Raw genomic sequence first — 21131 nt, forward strand, 5'->3', positions numbered from 1 at the left:
AGACCTACTCCCATAATTTACATTTTAAGATAACACTGTCCTCAGGCAAGATACATCCTTGTAAAGACCAGGTCTACTCCCATAATTAACATTTTAAGATAACAGAAGGTTGAATCCGAAGACTGTCCTTAGGCAGGATACATTATTGTTATATAATCCTAAGGAATGTGGAGAAAGAAAAAAAGTTTGTCCTTTTTTCCTTCTTGAGAATTCCAGACCCCTCTCTCCTTGGGGACCCCTAGACTCCCTATCAACCTGCCTAGGAACTGACTCTCTCATTCCCCCCTTTTCTTTTAGGAGAATTATGTTGCCTAGGACATCATTATAAATGAAATTATCTTTTAAATTATTCATTTCTAATATTGAGACTAAAATTGATTTTTCAGCATTGATAATAAGAATAGCTAACAGTTGGATAGCATGTATTAAATGCCAGGCATTGTTCTAAGAGCTTTACACCTGTCCATGGTCTCAAAACACTATAGTCTATAAGATAGTTACATTATAATAACATGGCCTACAAGGATGTCTCATCTAGGCCTCAAACTACATTTCTATCTGTATGCATATCCACTGACACTGAATCAGCTCACTGTCACTGAATACACTACGCCCTTTCATCCTGCTATATTATTGTATACTTTATCCTTTTTTGACTAGGATTTTTGTCCCATCTCATTCATCTGGGAATCTCCTACTTATCCTTCAAGACTTAGTTTGAATGCTAACTCAGTTACTTAATCAGCCCTCTTAGGGAACATCCATGCTGCTGTATATTTTTAATGGCTTGCATGTGTCTCTTTCATAATGCTTTCATCTTGTGTTGTCATTAACTTTCCTGCTTATTCTGGTGCTCTCCACCACAGCAGATTCTCAGTAAAGCCTTCCTAAATGAATGAGTGGACCAAATACACAAAGTGGCCTACTTTGTTACAAAATGTGCTCATCTTAATTCATATATCTGAAAAGCAGTAACCAAATTCCCCTGCATGTTTTAAATCAAGAAACTTAATTTTGTTATCAAACATACTACTGATAGAGAATGAAGGATCTCTTTCTCTTTCTCCTCCCCTTCCTCCCTTATTCTCTCATTTAAGGTACTAAGATCATCTTTGTTTATCTAAAAACTAATCCCTCCCCCCCCCCAAAAAAACCAACAAATAAAGTAAATATAAAAGCTTAGAAATATGGTACTGTTGAACTTCATATTAAAACCTCTAAGAATATTCTTCTTATATTAACATGAAATGAAGTGTTGATAAGCAAAATGATTTAACAGAACGAAAATAGTGTATTTCATATTTGAGAACTGTTTATATTCCTTGTCAAGAATGGGACACTGACTCTGTATTTTACTTTCCTGAGCCTCAGTTTCCTCATCTATAAGGCAAAGCCAAATACTCCCTGCTCTGTGCATGACAAACTATTGGGGTGAGGATCAAGAGATAGAATGCTTTTGAAAGTATGCCATGAAACAAAATGTGCTGTACAGCACAGTATGTAGTTAGTCACTCACCAAACACTGTTCTTGCAGGCACAGATTCTCTGTTAAGCCAGAATGACACTTGGGAGAGAATGACAGTCATGATGCAAGGCAGATATGTCTGAATCACAAAATATCCAATTTTTCTTTTCAAGTGGAAATGAGCTGTCATTACGGTATATTCACCTAGAAGAAAAATTTAAGGAGCTTAAGAAACTGTAGTAGTCAATAGTTTGAACATTTTGGAAATGGAAGGGATTAGAGAAAAAAAGTCCCTGATTTAAAAATGCAAAGAATTTGTCCCATATTTAGCATGGAAAATATATAACATTAAAATGCCATTTAGCATAGCAAGAGTATATAAATGAAAATTTTCATATGACCAAGGAATTTGCATGGCTTGTATACAGTGTGGTATTTGATTTTTCTCTCTAGGTCGTGCTTACTGACCAAAGGACAGAGGATTCACAAGTGCTCTCTGAACATACATTATCTTAGTTGCTCAGCTCCTCATCCTCTTTGGTACCACCCTCAAGCCTCTGCTTTGACTATTTTCCAGTCTAGCCCTACTTAGGCTCTTTGTGGTACTGATCTCTAGCCACATCTCCAAGACTGATCTTTTGGCCCAGATTTTAATCCTATCACCAATTCTGAATTTACCCATCTTAATGTCTTCTCTAATATACTGCGGTCAGTTCTGTCTGATCCTCATAGCTACCTTCCATTCTGCTCTCTGGGTTTACATCTGCCAGATGTGAGATCATGAGTTCATACAGCTGTGTTTTCTTAGGGAAGGTTTCAGCTTTCCCACAGAGGCTACTAGTAATTATTTATAATCAAGCATTGAATAGTCATAACTCATGCAGGATAGGGGAAAAAGAATTAGAAAATGAGGGAAATTGTAACACTGATAAGGTAAAATTGGCTTGTCTCAAAAGACAAGTTAGATCAGTGGTTTTTTTTAAACTTTAATGCACATCTTGGAATCTCCTTAAAATCTTGTTAAAAAGCAGATCCAGACTTAATAGGAGTCAGGCATGAGAGTCTCAATTTCTAAAAAGCTCCCAAGCACCATCTATGCTACTAGTTCTTAGACCTCAAGAGAAAAAGGTTTTAAGCAAACTAATACATTTCCAATGGCTTTAACCCATTAACTTTCTTAGGAATTAGCTTTTCTTTAGACTCATTTTTTACTGACCTGTACTAGATTTAATTGTCTCCTTCCCAATTGATTGGCCCAGCAGATCATATTGATTTAACCTAGAGCCATCAGGAGCAACCTGTACAGAATCAGACGCATTGTATGTCCAAATGTAAGTAACCTCTGAGGTTGTATATGCATCTGTAGGAAATTAGGGGAAAAAAATCTTTTTAAGCATTTTAGTAAGAATCATCAATAATAATAACATCAAAGGTTGTATATTTCATAGAATTATTGTTTACTATAAAACTGATGTTTAAAGATCATATTTTTAGTGTAAAAAAGTGTCTTTGAAATTTTAATATGAAGGGTGTGAAGCAGATCAAGAAAGGCAACCATGACCATAAGGATATTTTCACTGCAACCACTTTGATAGACAAAGATCGAATATCTTTTTAGAATCTGCAAAAATAACTGGGCTCTGAGATGGTTAAAATGTCTTCCATATTCCCAAAGTAACAGATGAAGGCATTGCAGTAAACAGGTTACAAATACCCAAGTCCCATTTAACTAGTTAATTTAGAAACAGCCATTGCTCATGAAATAATAATTGTATTCCAAAATGACATTGTTCTCTGGACATAATGGTAACTTATTTCCATGTGAGAACAATAATGATATATATTGTATTTAAAGTATTATCTTTGTAGTTAGTTTTGTAGACTTTTCTTCAAAACCTTCACCTAGTTAAGAATTAAATTACTTACCTATCATGATACAATATATTTCATTAGAAGAATGAGAATTTTGCTGAATATGTAAAATAACTCAGAATACTATAGTTTCATAAATTGAAAACACTTTAAAACATATTTATTTTAAAATTAATTATTGCACACAGATCTCACTGGACTATACTTGCATAGCATCCTAATTAAGCTGTATATTGGCAGGAGGAGACAGATCACGTACAGACCAGATATAACTTTCTGATTTATTTGGCCAAAGATACAGGACTTAGCAGAAGTGAGATGACTATAAAGCTGGAGAGCAAGCAGCGTATCTTGTCTCAGCACTTCTCTGGCCCTGATATTTCCCTTGCGCCTATATGTCCTGAGGGGGAACAGGCAGAGTTTCTCCACAGTTGAATAAGCAGACAATTCTGGCTGTCCTACTGACCTTCCGAAGAACTTCTATGCACTAGTGCTCATGGGAATATTTAGAAATATTAGTTACTTCTGGTCCCTGAGCAAAACTCAGCATCACAGTCACATTTTCAATTGAGGGAGTGAAAGAACCAGCTGTCTCCAGCTGTCTGCCTCTAGGTCTTCCGGACACTAGAAAGCTCATTTACCTGCCACCTATACATTTTCTAGGTTAATACCATTGTTCTGGGGTGGTCCTGGTACTTACCTGGAACCAAAGTCTGTGACCACAAATCCATTCCCACTTAAGCATTAGTTACAATAAAGTTATTGTTGTGTCTTATTCACTGTATGATCTTTCAATGACATACTACAATGTGTCTGCTTTTCTGACTGTCACTAGTAAAGGTTAATATCAGTGAGAGACATGTACACACCTACATCCACAAGTAAATTACATTTTGTAAAATATTTTTCTGAAATAGCATTCTAAAAATATGTGTATTTATATTATTTATATATATATCATATCATTATGTTTGTATATACATATATTTAATAGCAAATATCTTCCTATAGTTTGCATATGAATGAATTCAGCTACTCTAAAATCTAAATTTCTATTAATTACTTTCAATTAATCATTGATGATTTTGTTGTTATATATAATTAAGTAATCTTAGTAATGTGTATAACCAGCAATGCATTCTCAGTTTATCAAAGGGCTTGTTTTGTTTTCCTCATGAATACATATACTGACCTTCTCTTCAATAAAATTTCAAATGACACATAATTTAATAAACTGAAAAGACATCATATGCTCCACTTTATATCAGAAGACCTCAGAGTACTCAGCAGTTCTAGATCTTAATACATATAAGGTTTTATTTTAAGCAATTATAATAATTCCACTTTTGAATTTTGATGTTTATCTTTAAACATAAATAAAAGAAAATGAAACTCTGCAAAATGGTGAAATTTTAGAGAAACTAATAAGAGACTGATGGGAGGGACTCTTTCTTACTGATAGCTATCCTTTTTGCACCTGTCATAAGGAAAACGCTCTCGCTTCATTCTTGCTAGATTAATCAGGAAACATATAACATTTTAATTTTGTTATTTACTATTATGAAAGATGTAAATCTGGATGGAAGCTCAAGAATATGTTAAAATGACTGATTCTTCCCATATCTTTTATAAAAAGAAATTATTTCATTTGTTAGGTAGGAATATGTTTTTTAGATTTGGGGTCTGGCGAGAAAAGAGAGAACAGAAAGTTATGCAATGCAGACTTGAGGCATTTTCTGGTCCACAAACACACATATAAACTCAGAGACTGTGATTTTTTTAGTGATTTTTATAAGTTGTGATTTTTCAGTGAAGTATAAAAGGAAAAAAAGACAAATTTCTTTATAAATTGCATGTCTAGATTAGGTTCCATTACATAATTTTACTTAATTTAAATCAATAACCCATTTTGAGTCCTAATCTGAATTAAAGAGTAAAGGCATACTAACAAATTATTAATATTTGATAACCAAAACAATATCAAAATCATTTTAATTATTAATTTTTATCCAAAAAATTAAAATTTATTTTAGGATGATGCCCAGAGTACTTTTAGATTTCCATTCAGGAAGTTTTAGATCAAATTAAATAGCAAGGAATTGTGTAAAGATGTGAAGCCACAGCAAAAAGCAAAACAAAACTGAATTCAAAATTGTAAGTTAGTAGAAAAGATGTTTCTTTTATTTGAGGATAATTAATGATAAAACTCCAGGAATTCCATCACTTGTGGGAGTCAAGGAAATTTTTTTAAACAAGTGAGAAGTAAATGATTAGAAGGAAAGGTCATCACCCCTTCAGCCAAAAATTTTCTTGCCAACATTTTAAGTTTTGGGTTGGCCTGTTGGTCCATATTCCATAGTGCTGTCTATACAATTAACTCTCTATGTCTCAAGTATGTACTATTGGCAAGGATAAATAAGATAATATGCAACTTTTTTTAACTCTATGTGTCAGAAAATAAATATAGAGGAAACTAAGTAAGTACAATTCAACAAAAAAATGCCTAACAATAAGCTCTACGTGTTGCCTGCAACACTTCTAGATACAGAAAACCATATTTGCAAGCACACAATATTACATTTGTCTGAAGATGCACTATAAGACATTTTAAATTTTCACTTAAAATATTTTCAGGTGTATCTATTTCATATTCAGAATTGAGACCTCTCTTATGTTTAGTGTCTTAATGGCACTAACTTGTCCACTGCAAAATGCCTTTCCTTCTTAGATCATCACTACATCTTCAATAAATACTTACTTTGGTATCAAGGCTTTTCAGTTATCTATTTAATATAATTTATGCAATGCAAATAAGCTTTTCTGTGCTGCATCTAATGTAGTTTTCTAGCTTAATGTTTACTTGGAATAACATGATTGACTATCTTAAATAATTTTTGAAGAAGTGCTAGTACTGAAATGATAGTTTCCATGACAGGAAATGAAGGCTTTGTAATTATACAAAGAGGAGATTCTCAAAGAAAATTGGGAACTGACACCTTTTGTAATATAGAACAGAACAAATACGATTGAACTTATCATTCCATAAAACTATGATCATCAAAATACTCAGAGGGTTTTGCATTCGTATTGGCCATCATTCTTCCTTATTCTTCACTTGATACAGTCTGTGAGCAGAAGGTACATTATTTAGTCATACATATTTTTAATCAGCTGAGAGAACTGCATTTCTGTTCAAGAGTGTGAAAAGTCTGAAGCTGCTAGGAATGGACAAAGATGGGGTGCTAGAAAGAGCACGGTTTCTGAAAAGGTCAGGCTATGGAACACTCTCACAAAAGAGAGAAGCTGCTTAGCCACGTCCATGAATTTATCCTGAACATGCCCTGAATGCCTTCTGGGCTTAGGGAGATGATTTGACCTTCCCTCTTTTCAATTATTCTGGGAGAGCTAATGCTTCTGGTTGACATATAAGATACAACCTCAGTGACCTAAACAACAGCCAAATGCACAGTGCCGTTTCTGAAATACTTTTTGTACACAGAAAGTGCCCACATGGAGCAATCTTGCTCCACTGACTCTTTCAAATTTATTTTAGAAAAAAAAATCCCTCTATTATTAGAAAGTAGAAAGATAATTACAGACATCCAGCTTCATTTTTCTTTTTTTTCACCTATTCTCTGCTGCCATTTGTGTCAGGCTGATCACTAAACAACAGAATCTATCCTTAACATTTTTACTCTCAGTTGGAAAAAAACCCACTTTATGTTGCATTTTTAATGCATTTGCACTTGAAAAAGAAGGTAAACGATAATAGTCCGGAACTTCAAGGAGCTCCCACTTTTTCATATGTATAAAAACATAGGGTGTTTTTTACTAGCAGTAAGGTAAATGACAATTAAACATAATAATTAAGATATAATGATATTTGAGAATACAGGAGGGCTAGCCAATTGATTACTTGAGGGAAGTCAGTATATTTTTTGTTTCTACATCTTGTTAGAAAAGCATTAAGCATCCCATCATATGAGAAGGAAGTACACAATTAAGTTGTGATGCTGACCATCTTTGATTTTATTGACCCAAAACATGTACCTCCATCCCCATACTTACAGCTGCCAAATTTCAGAGGACATGAGTGGGCATCCATTGGAAAATCCTCCAAGTGCATTGGACATTCAGCTTGAACTGTAAGCCTAAAAGTCAAAATTCCACTCTTTGTTTAAGTAAATTGGCAAGTCAAGATAAATCACTCCTTACTGTTGTCAATAGAATTAATGAATGATGAGGTAGGACCCTCATCATGGCATCCGATTAGGCTAATTCACATTTAAATATGCTTCTGTTCTTTCACATTTAGGCAATCGTTCAGAAGATATTAGCATCAATAAAATCTGAGTGCAAGTAACAAAACCTAATTAAAAATACATTTTACTTAAGCATTTCATACTCTATGGTTAGTTAAGAAAAAGTTATGTACATGTTTTTGAAGGTTAGTTTCCCATTAACTTGAATATTAACATCAGAAATCTTAAAGAAAAAAATGAAAAAAATCTCTATCATAAAAAGAAAGCTATTTTCTCCCAATGTTCCATCAATAACCATACAGCAAAACTGATACAAGAATTCAATAATGCCTTGGGGAAGCACCCTTCAAAATTAATAAATTGTAAATAAATATTATATACTATATATAGATACATATGAAAGTGAAAATGTTAGTTGCTCAGTCGCGTCCTATGCTTTGCAACCCCATGGACTGTAACCCACCAGGCTCCTCTGTCCATGGAATTCTCCAGACAAGACGAGACAGCAAAAGAGACACTGATGTATAGAACAGTCTTATGGACTCTGTGGGAGAGGGAGAGGGTGGGAAGATTTGGGAGAATGGCAATGAAACATGTAAAATATCATGTAGGAAACGAGTTGCCAGTCCAGGTTCGATGCATGATGCTGGATGCTTGGGGCTGGTGCACTGGGATGACCCAGGGGGATGGTATGGGGAGGGAGGAGGGAGGAGGGTTCGGGATGGGGAACACATGTATACCTGTGGCGGATTCATTTTGATATTTGGCAAAACTAATACAATTATGTAAAGTTTAAAAATAAAATAAAATTAGAGAAAAAAAAAAAAAAAAAAAAAGAATACTGGAATGGGATACCATTTCCTCCTACAGGGGATTTTCCCAACCCAGAGATAGACTCCAGATCTCCTGCATTGCAGGCAGATTCTTTACCATCTGAGCCACCCAGGAAGCCCATAGATTTTATATATATATGCTAGTCTCAGCAAGATATTTCTAGGATATATATATGCATCTGTCTTTATTTATATCTGTAAATACATACATATATATACATAAATATATATATACATCTTAGAAATATATTTTTGAGACTAGACTGTTAATCAAATGGACAGAAGTCCATAATTGTTGAATTATAAATGTTAAATATATTTTATATCTTCAAGGTCACATTAAAGAATAATCATAGCAAATTTATTATAAAGAAAATTATCGATTATTCCATTTTGCACAAAGGTAAAGTTAAAATAGGTACTAATTTGAAATTACAGATGAATCTCTTATGATGACCAAAACAAATGTGACCAACAATTTAATTATAATGTATATACTTCTAAGAGCTTCCTAGGTGGCTCAGTGGTAAAGAATCTGCCTGTAAAAGCAGGAAATATAGGAGATGCGAGTTGAGTTCAATCCCTAGGTTGGGAAGATCCCCCGGAGTAGGAAATGGCAACCCATTCTGGTATTCTTGCCTGGAAAATTTTGTGGACAGAAGAACCTCAGCAGGGGGCTTGGAGGAGCGGAGGGGCGTGGCGCTATAGTCCATGGGGTTGCAAAAGTCAGACATGACTGAGCACAGCACAGCATATACTTTTAAGAGAGTATTTAAGTAGAATTCTATGCAATTTTTTCCAAAATCCCAAGTTTCCAATTTTTTCTTAATTCACAGGACTGATTAATGTGTAAAACCAAGCAGGATATGATATCTGTATTACAAGATTCAACAAGAGAAGCAGGATGAATAGCTAGCTTGCATTTTAGACAACGGTCATTTAGTAATGAAAACTAAAAAAAAAAGTTTTTTCTTTAAAGATCAGGACTGCATATTGTCCCTTCTTAAATAACTTTCACAACTGAAATTTACCACTTAACATTTCACATGAAATAATAATACATCAAGTGCCTGGAATAAATATCTGTCTATATATTGCTGATGAAAGTTATTTATTTATACAAAATCTTTATCAAATTTTACATTTTAGATTATACATCATTTTATTAGATTTGTAATTGTTTTCCTTGCTACATAACATTTTAAAAGATTAATTTGTGAGAAGAGTTAAAATGGAATAGTTGCTACAGTCAACAACTATATATTTCTTTAGATAATTTTAAGATTGTATCATCTGAACTTGGAGTTACAAGGGATCTCTGAAGTTATAAAAGTATTTTTTATTTCCTAAGGAGGATCAAAATAGTAAGTGAAATTTGCTAAAAAAAGGACTTAAAATTTTGAAGGAATAGTTCATGAGATATTAAAAATAAAACTTCATCCTAGTATAAAGAACATTTTAAACCATACTGTTAAAATTGAACTTAACTCCAATGTAGTATGAAAAGTAAATTGACAAAAAAATAAATAAATTTTTAACAGCTAAAGCAATTTTTAACTTTTAACACACTAAAATGATATTCAAACTCATAAATACTCCTTTACCTTTGCTTTTTAAGATTCAAGCATTTACAAAACATATTCTGGTTATCTCAATAATCTGTTATAAAGGCATTCAACTTGCTAGTACTTGATACCTAGCTTGGCTGGTTGGTTAATACATAGATTCCTCTGTATTCAAAGGCAACATATCAGATCTACACATATACCTCATTGTGTAGAGCAGGGTCCCATCATCCTGGATTCGGAGAAGCTTATTTGGCATTGTCATATTGTGTGCCACCGATTTCTTCCCATTGTGGAAAAAGGTATCTGGAGTCCAGATTTTGCTGGCCATTAAATTGTTGAGTCGAAGGATGTTCATAGGACCTTTAAATTTTAATCGTTCATCTTTCCATTTTTGTCGAAAGAAAACATCGATTGTATATTCCTGAAATAGAAAATAGAATTTTTGAAAATAATAATTATTTTAGATACAAGGATACTATAAAATTGGAAAAAAGTAATAATATAGTTTAAAAACAGAGAAAACTATTTTGAGAAGTGAATTTTGAAAACTCATTCCTTTATATTTATCAATAATTATTGCCATTTACAAAAGGATAAAGCATGTATATTCACACAATTAGGTACACATTATGAAAAGAAAAAGAGAAATACTTTCTCTGACCTCATTCAGTTGAATAAAGTCTCAGTCAAACTGTTTTACTGCATTGTATGGTTTAAAACTACTTGGACAAGGGGCATGCTTGAGCAGAGTCTGGGTGGATTTGTCCCAAATTACTTAATCATTTATCTCAAGAATGAATAAGCAGGCAGCCTGATTCTCAGTAGCAAAATAAAAAAGGAAGGGCAAAACAGCAACTCTTAAACATACACACTGTCAGATCTAAATGACATTTTCTGTTGCCAAAGAAACTATAAAATATCTTATTGCTTTTTTAACCCTAAAAAAATGATGAGATATCATATTGTTAACAAGAAATTGTTAGGAGATGATTTCAATAGTTTATTTTATGAATTAGTTGTAATGAAAATAATTTGACAAGGTATTAGAATACTAAAAATATTAATGCTTTGCAAAAAAACACCCCCAGGTTACAATGTACCTTTAAATATTCATACAGACCAACTATTGATCACTTCCTCTATTATCATTCTTCAATACTTTAAGTTGATTTATTCAATCTGTCTCTCTCTGTCTTTCATCCTCTCTCTTTATCCTTCCCCACCTCCCTTTTCTCATTCTCTCTCTGTCCTTCTTAGGACAAGAGAATGCATACATTTTAAATATGTACAATTCACAATTGTGATCAATACTGACAATTTATTGGATATTAAAATTTTGGTCAATGTATGTTCGTGCAAAAACTTTCATGATAAATAACTAAAATGTTCAGTTATGCCTCTGAGACTGGAAATTCAGAAAGTGTCCTTTGAGCACAAAGCCACAGTTATCACATGTTTGAAAATAAACACCTTAGCAGTTGGCAATTTCACTCAACTAAAATTGTCTGTTTAGAAAAAGACATTAAAAATGTCACATACTTATGACAATATCAAATCATTTGTACAAACCTCACTTAAGGAACTTCCCTGGTGACTCAGATGGTAAAGCGTCTGCCTACAATGCAGGAGATCCCGGTTCGATCCCTGGGTTGGGAAGATCCTCTGGAGAAGGAAATGGCAACCCACTCCAGTACTCTTGCCTGGAAAATCCCATGGATGGAGGAGCGTGGGAGGCTACAGTCCATGGGGTCGCAAAGAGTCGGACACGACTGATCAACTTCACTTCACTTCTTCACTTAAGTAAATGATTCTGAACAATTCCTCAAAAATTGAATGGATAAAGGTAAATAGTCAACCACTGCTGCTGCTGCTGTTAAGTCGCGTCAGTCATGTCCGACTCTGTGCGACCCCATAGACGGCAGCCCACCAGGCTTCCTGTCCCTGGGATTCTCCAGGCAAGAACACTGGAGTGGGTTGCCATTTCCTTCTCCAATGCATGAAAGTGAAAAGTGAAAGTGAAGTCGCTCAGTCGTGTCTGACTCCTAGCGACCCCATGGACTGCAGCGCACCAGGCTCCTGCGTCCGGAGGATTTTCCAGGCAAGAGTACTGGAGTGGGGTGCCCTTGCCTTTCCATAGTCAGCCACAGGTAATGATATACGGACAGAAGTAAAGAGTGGCTCTGGGTCCTAAACCTTAGCAGAAAATATCATCACCTAATCTACCCTCACTGTGATTCAGTCACTTTTTAAAATGTAATTTATAGAAATATAGCTCAATTAAAAAAAAACCAGATTAAAAGATGAGTTTTTAAAATTTATTTATTTTAATTGGAGGATAATTACTTTACAATATTGTGATGGCCCCTGCCATACATCAACATGATTTGACCTTAGGCATACATATGACCCTGTAAGTTTGTCCTATCTGATATGTTTTTATGTAAATGTGTCTTTGCAAATGTGGTTTTGCCAAATTCATGACTGATGTGAGCATATTGGACACTTACTTGTTCAGTAAATGAACATATTTTACAACTTTTTATAAAACTTCAAATTTTCTATTTCTATAAAACTATGTGATGTTTATGTTTCAGAAATTCTTGCTAATAGTAGGAAACCTTTCCTATAGACCCCTCACATGGAGATACTCAAGGTTTCCTAACAGTAAGTTTCAGGTGAGCTCCTTTTTTTTTTTTTAACCTTTTTATTTTGTTGAGGATAGCCCATTAACAATGTCGTGATAGTTTCAGGTGAACAGCAATGAGACTCAGCCATAAATATTTTAAACTATTTTTAAGTACACTGTTTTTGAGCCTTCAAAGCATCCCAAGTGTACTCTGCCATCCTAGGCATAGTGACTGTGCATTTATCTCCTCCTCCCCACAACCAGGCACATTCACGTTACACTCTAGGCTTCCCTGGTGGCTCAGACGGTAAAGCGTCTGCCCCCAATGCAGGAGACCCGGGTTCGATCCCCGGGTCAGGAAGATCCTCTGGAGAAGGAAATGGCACCCCACTCCAGTACTCTTGCCTGGAAAATCCCATGGACGGAGGAGCCTGATAGGCTACAGTCTATGGGGTCGCAAAGAGTCGGACGTGACTGAGCGAGTTCACTTTCACTAGGCAATTTTAACAATTCCTAACCTTGCTGTTCCTCAGATAAAGCAAGTGCTCCACCTGCCTGGGTCAAGAACTCAACACTCAGCCACACTCCCAGTCCCCTAAACACCTGGATGAAACACTGTTTATCTATTTAGAAGAAAGTCTGTTTATCTTTACTACTTCATAAAGCTTTCCATTACTACAACACGATATACTGCAATTATAACTTTGTTCTTCTCATATTTAGAATCCTTATCTAAATATAAGAAGTAAATGAAGTTTTGCTAGTAAATAATATATATTATGATACTGGTACTCTCACTATGTCCACTCCCACTAAATGGATAGTCATGTGAGTAAGTCATCCTATGGGAAGAGAAGAAGCTACAACAGGGAACAGTCAAGGATGCCTATTTCATCTACATTCAGTGTACTGTGATTTGTACTCAAGTAAATTTTCAAGTTATAATATCTAGTTTTGATTAAACTAACTCTAGTGAAAATAAATTGACTTAAAAACTCACTGCTAAGTGATACCATGGATTAAAGAAAACACTAATAATTATACAATCCAAGTGGACAACAAGAAAAGGGGATATCACTTCTATGACTAACATGAGTTCTTCATTAGTCATATAAAAATGATGAACTAATCAACTCTACGGAGAAATATGCAAAAGCAAATTTATAATTTTCAGTAAAGATAATTAAAATGTGAGTTTAAACCCACTATATTTAATGATGAGCTTCATCTGAAGCACATATTGTACTATGAAATCCTGGTTAATGATAGTATAAGGACATTGCAAATACTAAGTTGTTTTGAAAAGCAAATACTCAGAATATGAAGATGTATATCCAGAATTGGTGGATGGGTTTTATAAAAATTGGCATGATGGTTCAGTAACCAGTAACCAATAATACACTTCTTAAACATGAATTTATGTCTCTTTCTGTAACTATAGCAGTTATTGAGACAAGTATTAAAATGATATGAATTTAGAATCAGATGACTGCTATAGTATAAACTATATATATAGTTTATATATATATATATATATATATATATATAAAAGCAAGATATATAAAAATAAAGCACATTTAAACATAGTAATTGTTAAAGTATTCTCAGGAATAAAAATATTAGGTAGAGTAAAAATAAATCTATTTTAAAAGTTATATAATGATTATTCCTGAAAATAATATGTATTTAAAATTAATCTCATTCCAATTTCTGATTTTGTGCTTCTCAAAATACTTCAATATATTAGTACAAAAGCATATAGATATGTAAACAAATAAGTACAATTGATTCACTAGTTTTTGTGGTTTTGATTTCAAGATTAAAATAGAAGGAAAGGAGACATTTCAATTGAATAATATGTACTGCATATCCACTAAGTTACAACAGGATTTCCAAAAAAATTATTTGCATTTTTAATTTGATATATATACATATATATAATGAATGTATATATAATATAATATATATACAAAGAATATTCTTGAAAGGTTTCTTAAAATAAATCTCGTTTGTCATGAATATACACTAATAAAATAATTACTTGATTTGTGTGTTGCAAGAAAATTGCCAGAGAAGTACAAACAGTACAGCTTCTTCATACAGACAAGACTTGGTCCCTTGAACCGAGGTTCTAAAGAAATAACACCAAAATCAACTACAAAATTGCTCAGAGAAAACACAAACAATAAGGAGCAAATTTAAAAAGAAACTAAAAAGTTTCATAAGGACATATCAGCATGCAGCTATCCTCTGGTTGGTGTACAGGACACTTGAGACTGTTGAGACGAAAGAGTTGAAGAATCCATACACTTGAAGATTTGAGAAACTCTTTAAGGGAAATTTAATCAAACATCTCTGTTTTATAGATGGATTTATAAACAAATTTAGTGACTGCCCTATTTCCAATCATGCAAGGGACAGAACTCAGACAAGGTTGCGTTTTCCAGCCCAATGTCTTTACTGCCACTGAGTATTATTTCCATCAAATGTATTGCAAATAAGGATATCACTCTCTATTGCACAGTTAATTGGATAAATATGATTTCAAGGACACGTTAACTTAGTGAAGACAGCATATTTCTTACTGCTTGGCTACATTAATTATAAGCCAGTGCTTGTAGCCAATTTCTGAAGAATTTTATCTACGCAGTAAAACATGACCAAATTGCAGGACTGCTCTTGGAGTGATTTCTCATTTACTTTGATTTACTGAGTGTATTTTAAAGTACCAAAATTTATTTCATTATACCGTTTTGCTATTGAAGGATAGTCTCCTTAAAGTTTCAATCTGTGTTTCTTTATCATGAAGAAAAATGCAGTTTATGAGGCAGGTATACAGCAATTGAAGAAATAACACCCTGAGACTATACAAGAATGGTAAGTTCCAACATTTTCAGTTGGTACTCAAAGGGGTGGGAATTAAGAATCTAGCCTGGTATTAGCCCTGCAAAAATTGCAAACAGTAAGAAGCTTAAGAACAGATCAGCAGTGTCAATAAACCCAATTAGTACCCATCATAAAACCTTATTATGCAAAGAAGCTCACACAAACAGACCGCAGATCACCACAGCTACTGCATTTTTGGACTATTGTATGGGCAAGATGTCTGGGCTTTCTCTTTGGATCTAGACGCCTGGCAAGTTTACAAATTAGAAACTGTTACTAAAGATTCAGATTCTAACAGCAAATGATTTAAAATATCTAATCAAAGAACTTAAAATGATTAATAGTTAAAATATGTCAATTGCAATTCATTTTGACACAATGTATTGTTTAAAATTCATTCAGTTCAGTTCAGTTCAGTCGCTCAGTCGTGTCCGACTCTTTGCGACCCCATGAATCGCAGCACGCCAGGCCTCCCTGTACATCACCAACTCCTGGAGTTCACTCAGACCTATGTCCATCAAGTCAGTGATGCCATCCAGCCATCTCATCCTCTGTCGTCCCCTTCTCCTCCTGCCTCTAATCCCTCCCAGCATCAGAGTCTTTTCCAATGAGTCAACTCTTTGCATGAGGTGGCCAAAGTACTGGAGTTTCAGCTTCAGCATCAGTCCTTCCAAAGAAATCCCAGGACTGATCTCCTTCAGAATGGACTGGTTGGATCTCCTTGCAGTCCAAGGGACTCTCAAGCATCTTCTCCAACACCACAGTTCAAAAGCATCAATTCTTCGATGTTCAGCCTTCTTCACAGTCCAACTCTCACATCCATACACGACCACAGGAAAAACCATAGCCTTGACTAGATGGACCTTTGTTGGCAAAGTAATGTCTCTGCTTTTAAATATGCTATCTAGGTTGGTCATAACTTTCCTTCCAAGGAGTAAGCGTCTTTTAATTTCATGGCTGCAGTCACCATCTGCAGTGATTTTGGAGCCCAGAAAAATAAAGTCTGACACTGTTTCCACTCTTTCCCCATCTATTTCCCATGAAGTGATGGGACCGGATGCCATGATCTTTGTTTTCTGAATGTTGAGCTTTAAGCCAACAGCCTTATTAACTATGCAGCAGTATTTCCATTTAACAGGTAGGGAATATTTCAGAAGTCATATCATTAAAAAAAGAGAAAGAAATCCAACATTTGAACTCAAACCTTAATTTTCCTGACACTATGTTCTTTTTGTTGTACCATACATAAAAACAATCCTTGGAGGTGGGACAGAAATTTCCTTCTTTATAGACTAAAATATAGACTCCAGTCAAGTGTCATGGAAAGTTAAAGGAAGAACTTAGTTTCAGGTTGAGAATCAGAGGTTTGAAATTGTCAAAGTCTTCTTTCCATATTTAAAACTGACTCAAACACAAGATGGAAAAATAACAACAATAATAAGCTGAGTGACATGAAATAGATGTAAGGTGCATGGGCTCATAAGTCAATTAGACCAGGGTACTTGACCTTGAGCAGGTTACTTAATCTCTCTTTATTTCAGCCAATTTATCTGTAAAACAGTGGCAATTATACAACTTATTTCTTATAAGGATGAAGTGGTATAATACATATAAAGCTCTTAGAAATAGTTTGGATTTCAAAGAAGGTAGCCTGGTATAGTGAAGTGAGTGAAGTCGCTCAGTCGTGTCCGACTCTTTGCGACCCCATGGACTGTAGCCCACCAGGCTTCTCCGTCCATGGGATTTTCCAGGCAAGAGTACTAGAGTGGGTTGCCATTTCCTTCTCCAGGGGATCTTCCCGACCCAGGGATCAAACCTGGGTCTCCTGCATTGCAGGCAGACACTTTACCCTCTGAGCCCCCAGGGAAGCCTGGTATATCCTGGTATAAATCACCTTCACAGTAGCCTTCTTCCCCAACTCCCCAAACTTAAGAAAAGGGTGGCCTGACAAGAGAATGACACCCATCCGTAAAAGGCCACAAGGTAAAGTGCCAGAGGCAGAGACTAAGTAGGACGCCCCAAGAGAACTATAAAAGAATAAACCAGCTGTGTTTTTGGTGTTTAGGATAACAGAGGTCATTGAAAGGAAATCACATGCATGCCCCATGAGAGGTCCTGCGTTTATCTAACAGCCGTACAAATGTCACTGACTGCCAAGAGAGAACCACCTACAGAACGGTTAAGTAAAGAGATATTTCCTAATCTCCCAATTTGTCCCACCCTCTGCTCCCCACCCTCGTGGCCACATGTCTGTTCTCCACGTCTACGTCTCTATTCCTGCCTTGGAAACAGGTTCATCAGTACCATTTTTCTAGATTCCACATAAATGTGTTAGTACATGATATTTGCTTTTCTCTCTCTCTCTTTTTTTGTGTGTGTGTAATAAAGTTTTATTAAAGTATAAAGGAGATAGAGAAAGCTTCTGACATAGGCATCAGAAGGGGGTAGAAAGAGTACCCGCTTGCTAGTGTTAGCAATGAAATTATATACTCTCTAATGAATCTAAAGAATGTCTGGAGGTTGTTAAGACCTCACCAGACCTACTCCCATAATTTACATTTTAAGATAACAGAATTAGCCAGAAGGTTTAATCCAGAGACTGTCCTTAGGCAGGATACATTATTGTTATATAATCCTAAGGAATGTGGAGAAAGAAAAAAAGTTTGTCCTTTTTTTCTCCTTGAGAATTCCAGACCCCTCTCTCCTTGGGGACCCCTAGACTCCTTATCAACCTGCCTAGGAAATGACTCTCTCATTCCCCGCTTTTCTTTTAGGAGAATCATGTTGTCTAGGGAAAAGGGGCGTCGTTCTCGTTCCATAACTACTTTTGAGCCAAGGGGCGTTGTCCCTAAATTGGTGAGGCAACATATTCTCCTAATCCTCATATTGAGGATATCTTATCCAGGGGCACCAAATAGTAGTTGGAGGAAGCTACAGCAGTAGCAGGAGTTTGAGCAACCATTTGTAACTTAAAAGCTTTCATGCGGCTAGAAACAAATCCAGTTATACAATTACAGATGCAGGGAACAAACAGCAAGAACAAAGCAATCAGAATCAAAATTAAAAGTCACATTATGTCTCTGTACGATCGACTCTAGGTCCATCCACATCTCAACAAATGACCCTATTTCATTCCTTTTAGTGGTGGGATGGGGAGGGTGGGAGGGAAGTCCAAGAGGCAGGGGATGTATGTATGCATATGGCTGATTCACTTCAGAGACTAGCACAATTTGGAGCAATTATATTCTGATAAATGTATAAACACACCTGAAAAATGTTTACCAATAAAAAAGATATTTTCTTCCTTTTTACAATCTCCCTTTTCATTGCCTCAACTCTAGAAAGACCCAGAAAGAGGAGAAGAATAGTCGATCACAGCCCACCAGCCACTATGCAACCCTTACCTGTGACTATGGCTGAGAAGAGGAGAGAAGCTCTAAATGGCATAAAATATTGATATTTAAATTGGACTGGACCGAGCTCTTTGATTTTGAAAGTGAACAGAAGCTAGAAGAGGCACCCAAGATATTACATGATATGGGGAAAGAAGATCCATAGAATGAAGTGCTGTTAAAGTGTGCTTTTGAATTTCTAAAGCCCTTGGGATGAAGTCCAAAGGCTTTCTTATAGCCTCCCAAGCCCTGCAATGGTCTCTCGCTCCCTTACCTCTGCAGTCTCATGCCTAGCAATTGTCCATACCCTCTGCCTATAGCAATATTGGTACTGCAGGACCTCATGTGTCATGCTTCACCTTACTACTCAAACTCATGGAATTCCCCTGCAGTCTCTTCCCTATCAACCCCTACAATCTGGCAATGTTCACTCCACATTGAGAACAAGGACAGTGACCACTTTCTTCAATGTATCACCAGTATCTAACTGCCCAGACCATAGAAGGTAAACACTAATTAGTCCATGAATAAACAAATGAGAGGAATCACTGGGAATTAAGTGTAATAACAAGGATTCTGGGCCATAACAGCTCAAACGGTAGATAAGGAGAAAGGCATCGGCAGGGGCAGATGGTAGTACAATCCCCTAATCCTTACAGTCCCAAGTGTGCGGTATGAATGTGTATGTGTATGCATGCCTATGTGACTATATTAAACTAATCACAGTGAGCTCTTTTTCTATATAATATTTATGTATTAAAATATACCGACACATATCGAAAAAGCCATGAGATAATAAGATCTGTGGTAACAGAAATCTACTATGTTTCAAGTTTGATTTGGAGATGTTTTTATGGAGTTTTGGGGCAGCTGGCTATAAGGCCTTCATGATTTGGTTCTAAGTTGTTTTCTAGTCTCCTGTCCCCCAAATCCAAAAGAGCATTCTAGGCTGCAGCCACACTGAACTTTTTAAAGTTTACTAAATTCATTAGCTCTTTCACTTTGTGCTAAAACACTCATCCTGTTATGTAGCTGGCCAAACTTTGTCCTCCTCTGCTATCTTTTTTTCCCTAGAAATCTTCTCAGATATAGACATCCTCTACCCATGTGCTCACTACTACCATATCAATCCATAAATACTTCAATAAAAACATGACCACACTGTTTTAAGATTGATGATTTTTTTCCTTAACTGTCCCCCCACTACACTGTGAACAGCACGAGGGCAGCCCTGCTTATACTTAAGTATTCAGCTCCCGACACTGACAGATACAGAGTGTGTACTTAGCAATCTGGTTGAAAAGACCAAACACAACTCATGCCTAGTAGCTCAGGCTGCAATAAAGAAAAAAGACATACAGAGTTTTATAATCCAGCATGGAAGTTCATCAAAAGGAGTCAAAGTCATGTTGTGGAGCATGGGGATCAGAAGGATTGACTCTGCTTGGAGTAGCCTAGAAAAACATCAGGGAGGATGAAATTTGAGCTTGGCTTTGAATAAATGAAAACTCTCCAATTGGCAAAGCAGGAGGGAAGGCATAACAAGAAGAGGGAAAAACATTTGCAAGGCCACTGAGTTGTTAAAGATAATGGCAGGTTCTGAGAACAGCGAGAAGTTCAATGCAACTTAAAAAAAAAGCCTGTCTGACAGTCAATGCCTTACAGCTATTGCCCTCTGCCTTCCCTCCTCGCCTCAACCACGCGGCTTAAAAAATGTTGCCTCCACTCTTTCTCCATTTCCTCACCTCCCACATGCCTCAACCCACTGCAATCTGGTTGCTTTTACCATGATCAACAAATATCTCTTTGTTCTTAATCTAATGAAACAGCTAAATCCTTTCCTTGGCTTTACCATAATTTATGACACTGTTGTTTTCTCCCTACTTTTGTAATGAATGCTCTCTTGCACTGGCATTAAAACCACATTCTCCTGGTGTTGTAGTTAACTCTTGGGAAAGTGCCCATGGCACCTCAAACCTTCTGTGTTTGACAGTCATCTACGTGTAACGGTTTCTCCTGGAGAACATAGGGGCATACACTAGTGATGGTGTCTATTATTCCTCATGGCATATAAATTCTGCAGAGTTCTCCCTAAAAGACAGGCCCCACCCTTGTAACCTTGGGAAAGAACATGCAACGGCTGCAAGTTGTATTTTAAAAACCACTTCATGTTCAGAAGCCACAGTTGTTTGTTATTTAGTTTATACAAAAGCATAGGGGAGTAGAA

The 21131-nt window shown here is 35.7% G+C and overlaps 1 protein-coding gene and 1 non-coding gene across 3 annotated transcripts in view; one reads left to right on the forward strand and one right to left on the reverse strand.

The window, feature by feature from the left end:
* Positions 1-21131, reverse strand: part of GABRA2 (gamma-aminobutyric acid type A receptor subunit alpha2) — a 149632-nt gene that overhangs the window by 61763 nt on the left and 66738 nt on the right. For both annotated transcript variants that reach the window (XM_061420064.1, XM_061420063.1), the window contains exons 5-8: positions 10201-10421; positions 7406-7488; positions 2682-2825; positions 1517-1669 (exon numbers count right to left, since the gene is read on the reverse strand). In XM_061420064.1, coding sequence (XP_061276048.1) covers positions 1517-1669; positions 2682-2825; positions 7406-7488; positions 10201-10421 — 601 coding nt within the window. The remainder of the gene's footprint in view (positions 1-1516; positions 1670-2681; positions 2826-7405; positions 7489-10200; positions 10422-21131) is intronic.
* Positions 12916-12988, forward strand: TRNAW-CCA (transfer RNA tryptophan (anticodon CCA)). The gene has a single exon. It is a non-coding gene; the product is annotated as a tRNA-Trp (tRNA).

Source organism: Bos javanicus, chromosome 6 (assembly GCF_032452875.1).
Source record: "Bos javanicus breed banteng chromosome 6, ARS-OSU_banteng_1.0, whole genome shotgun sequence".
Taxonomy (NCBI): Eukaryota; Metazoa; Chordata; class Mammalia; order Artiodactyla; family Bovidae; genus Bos; species Bos javanicus.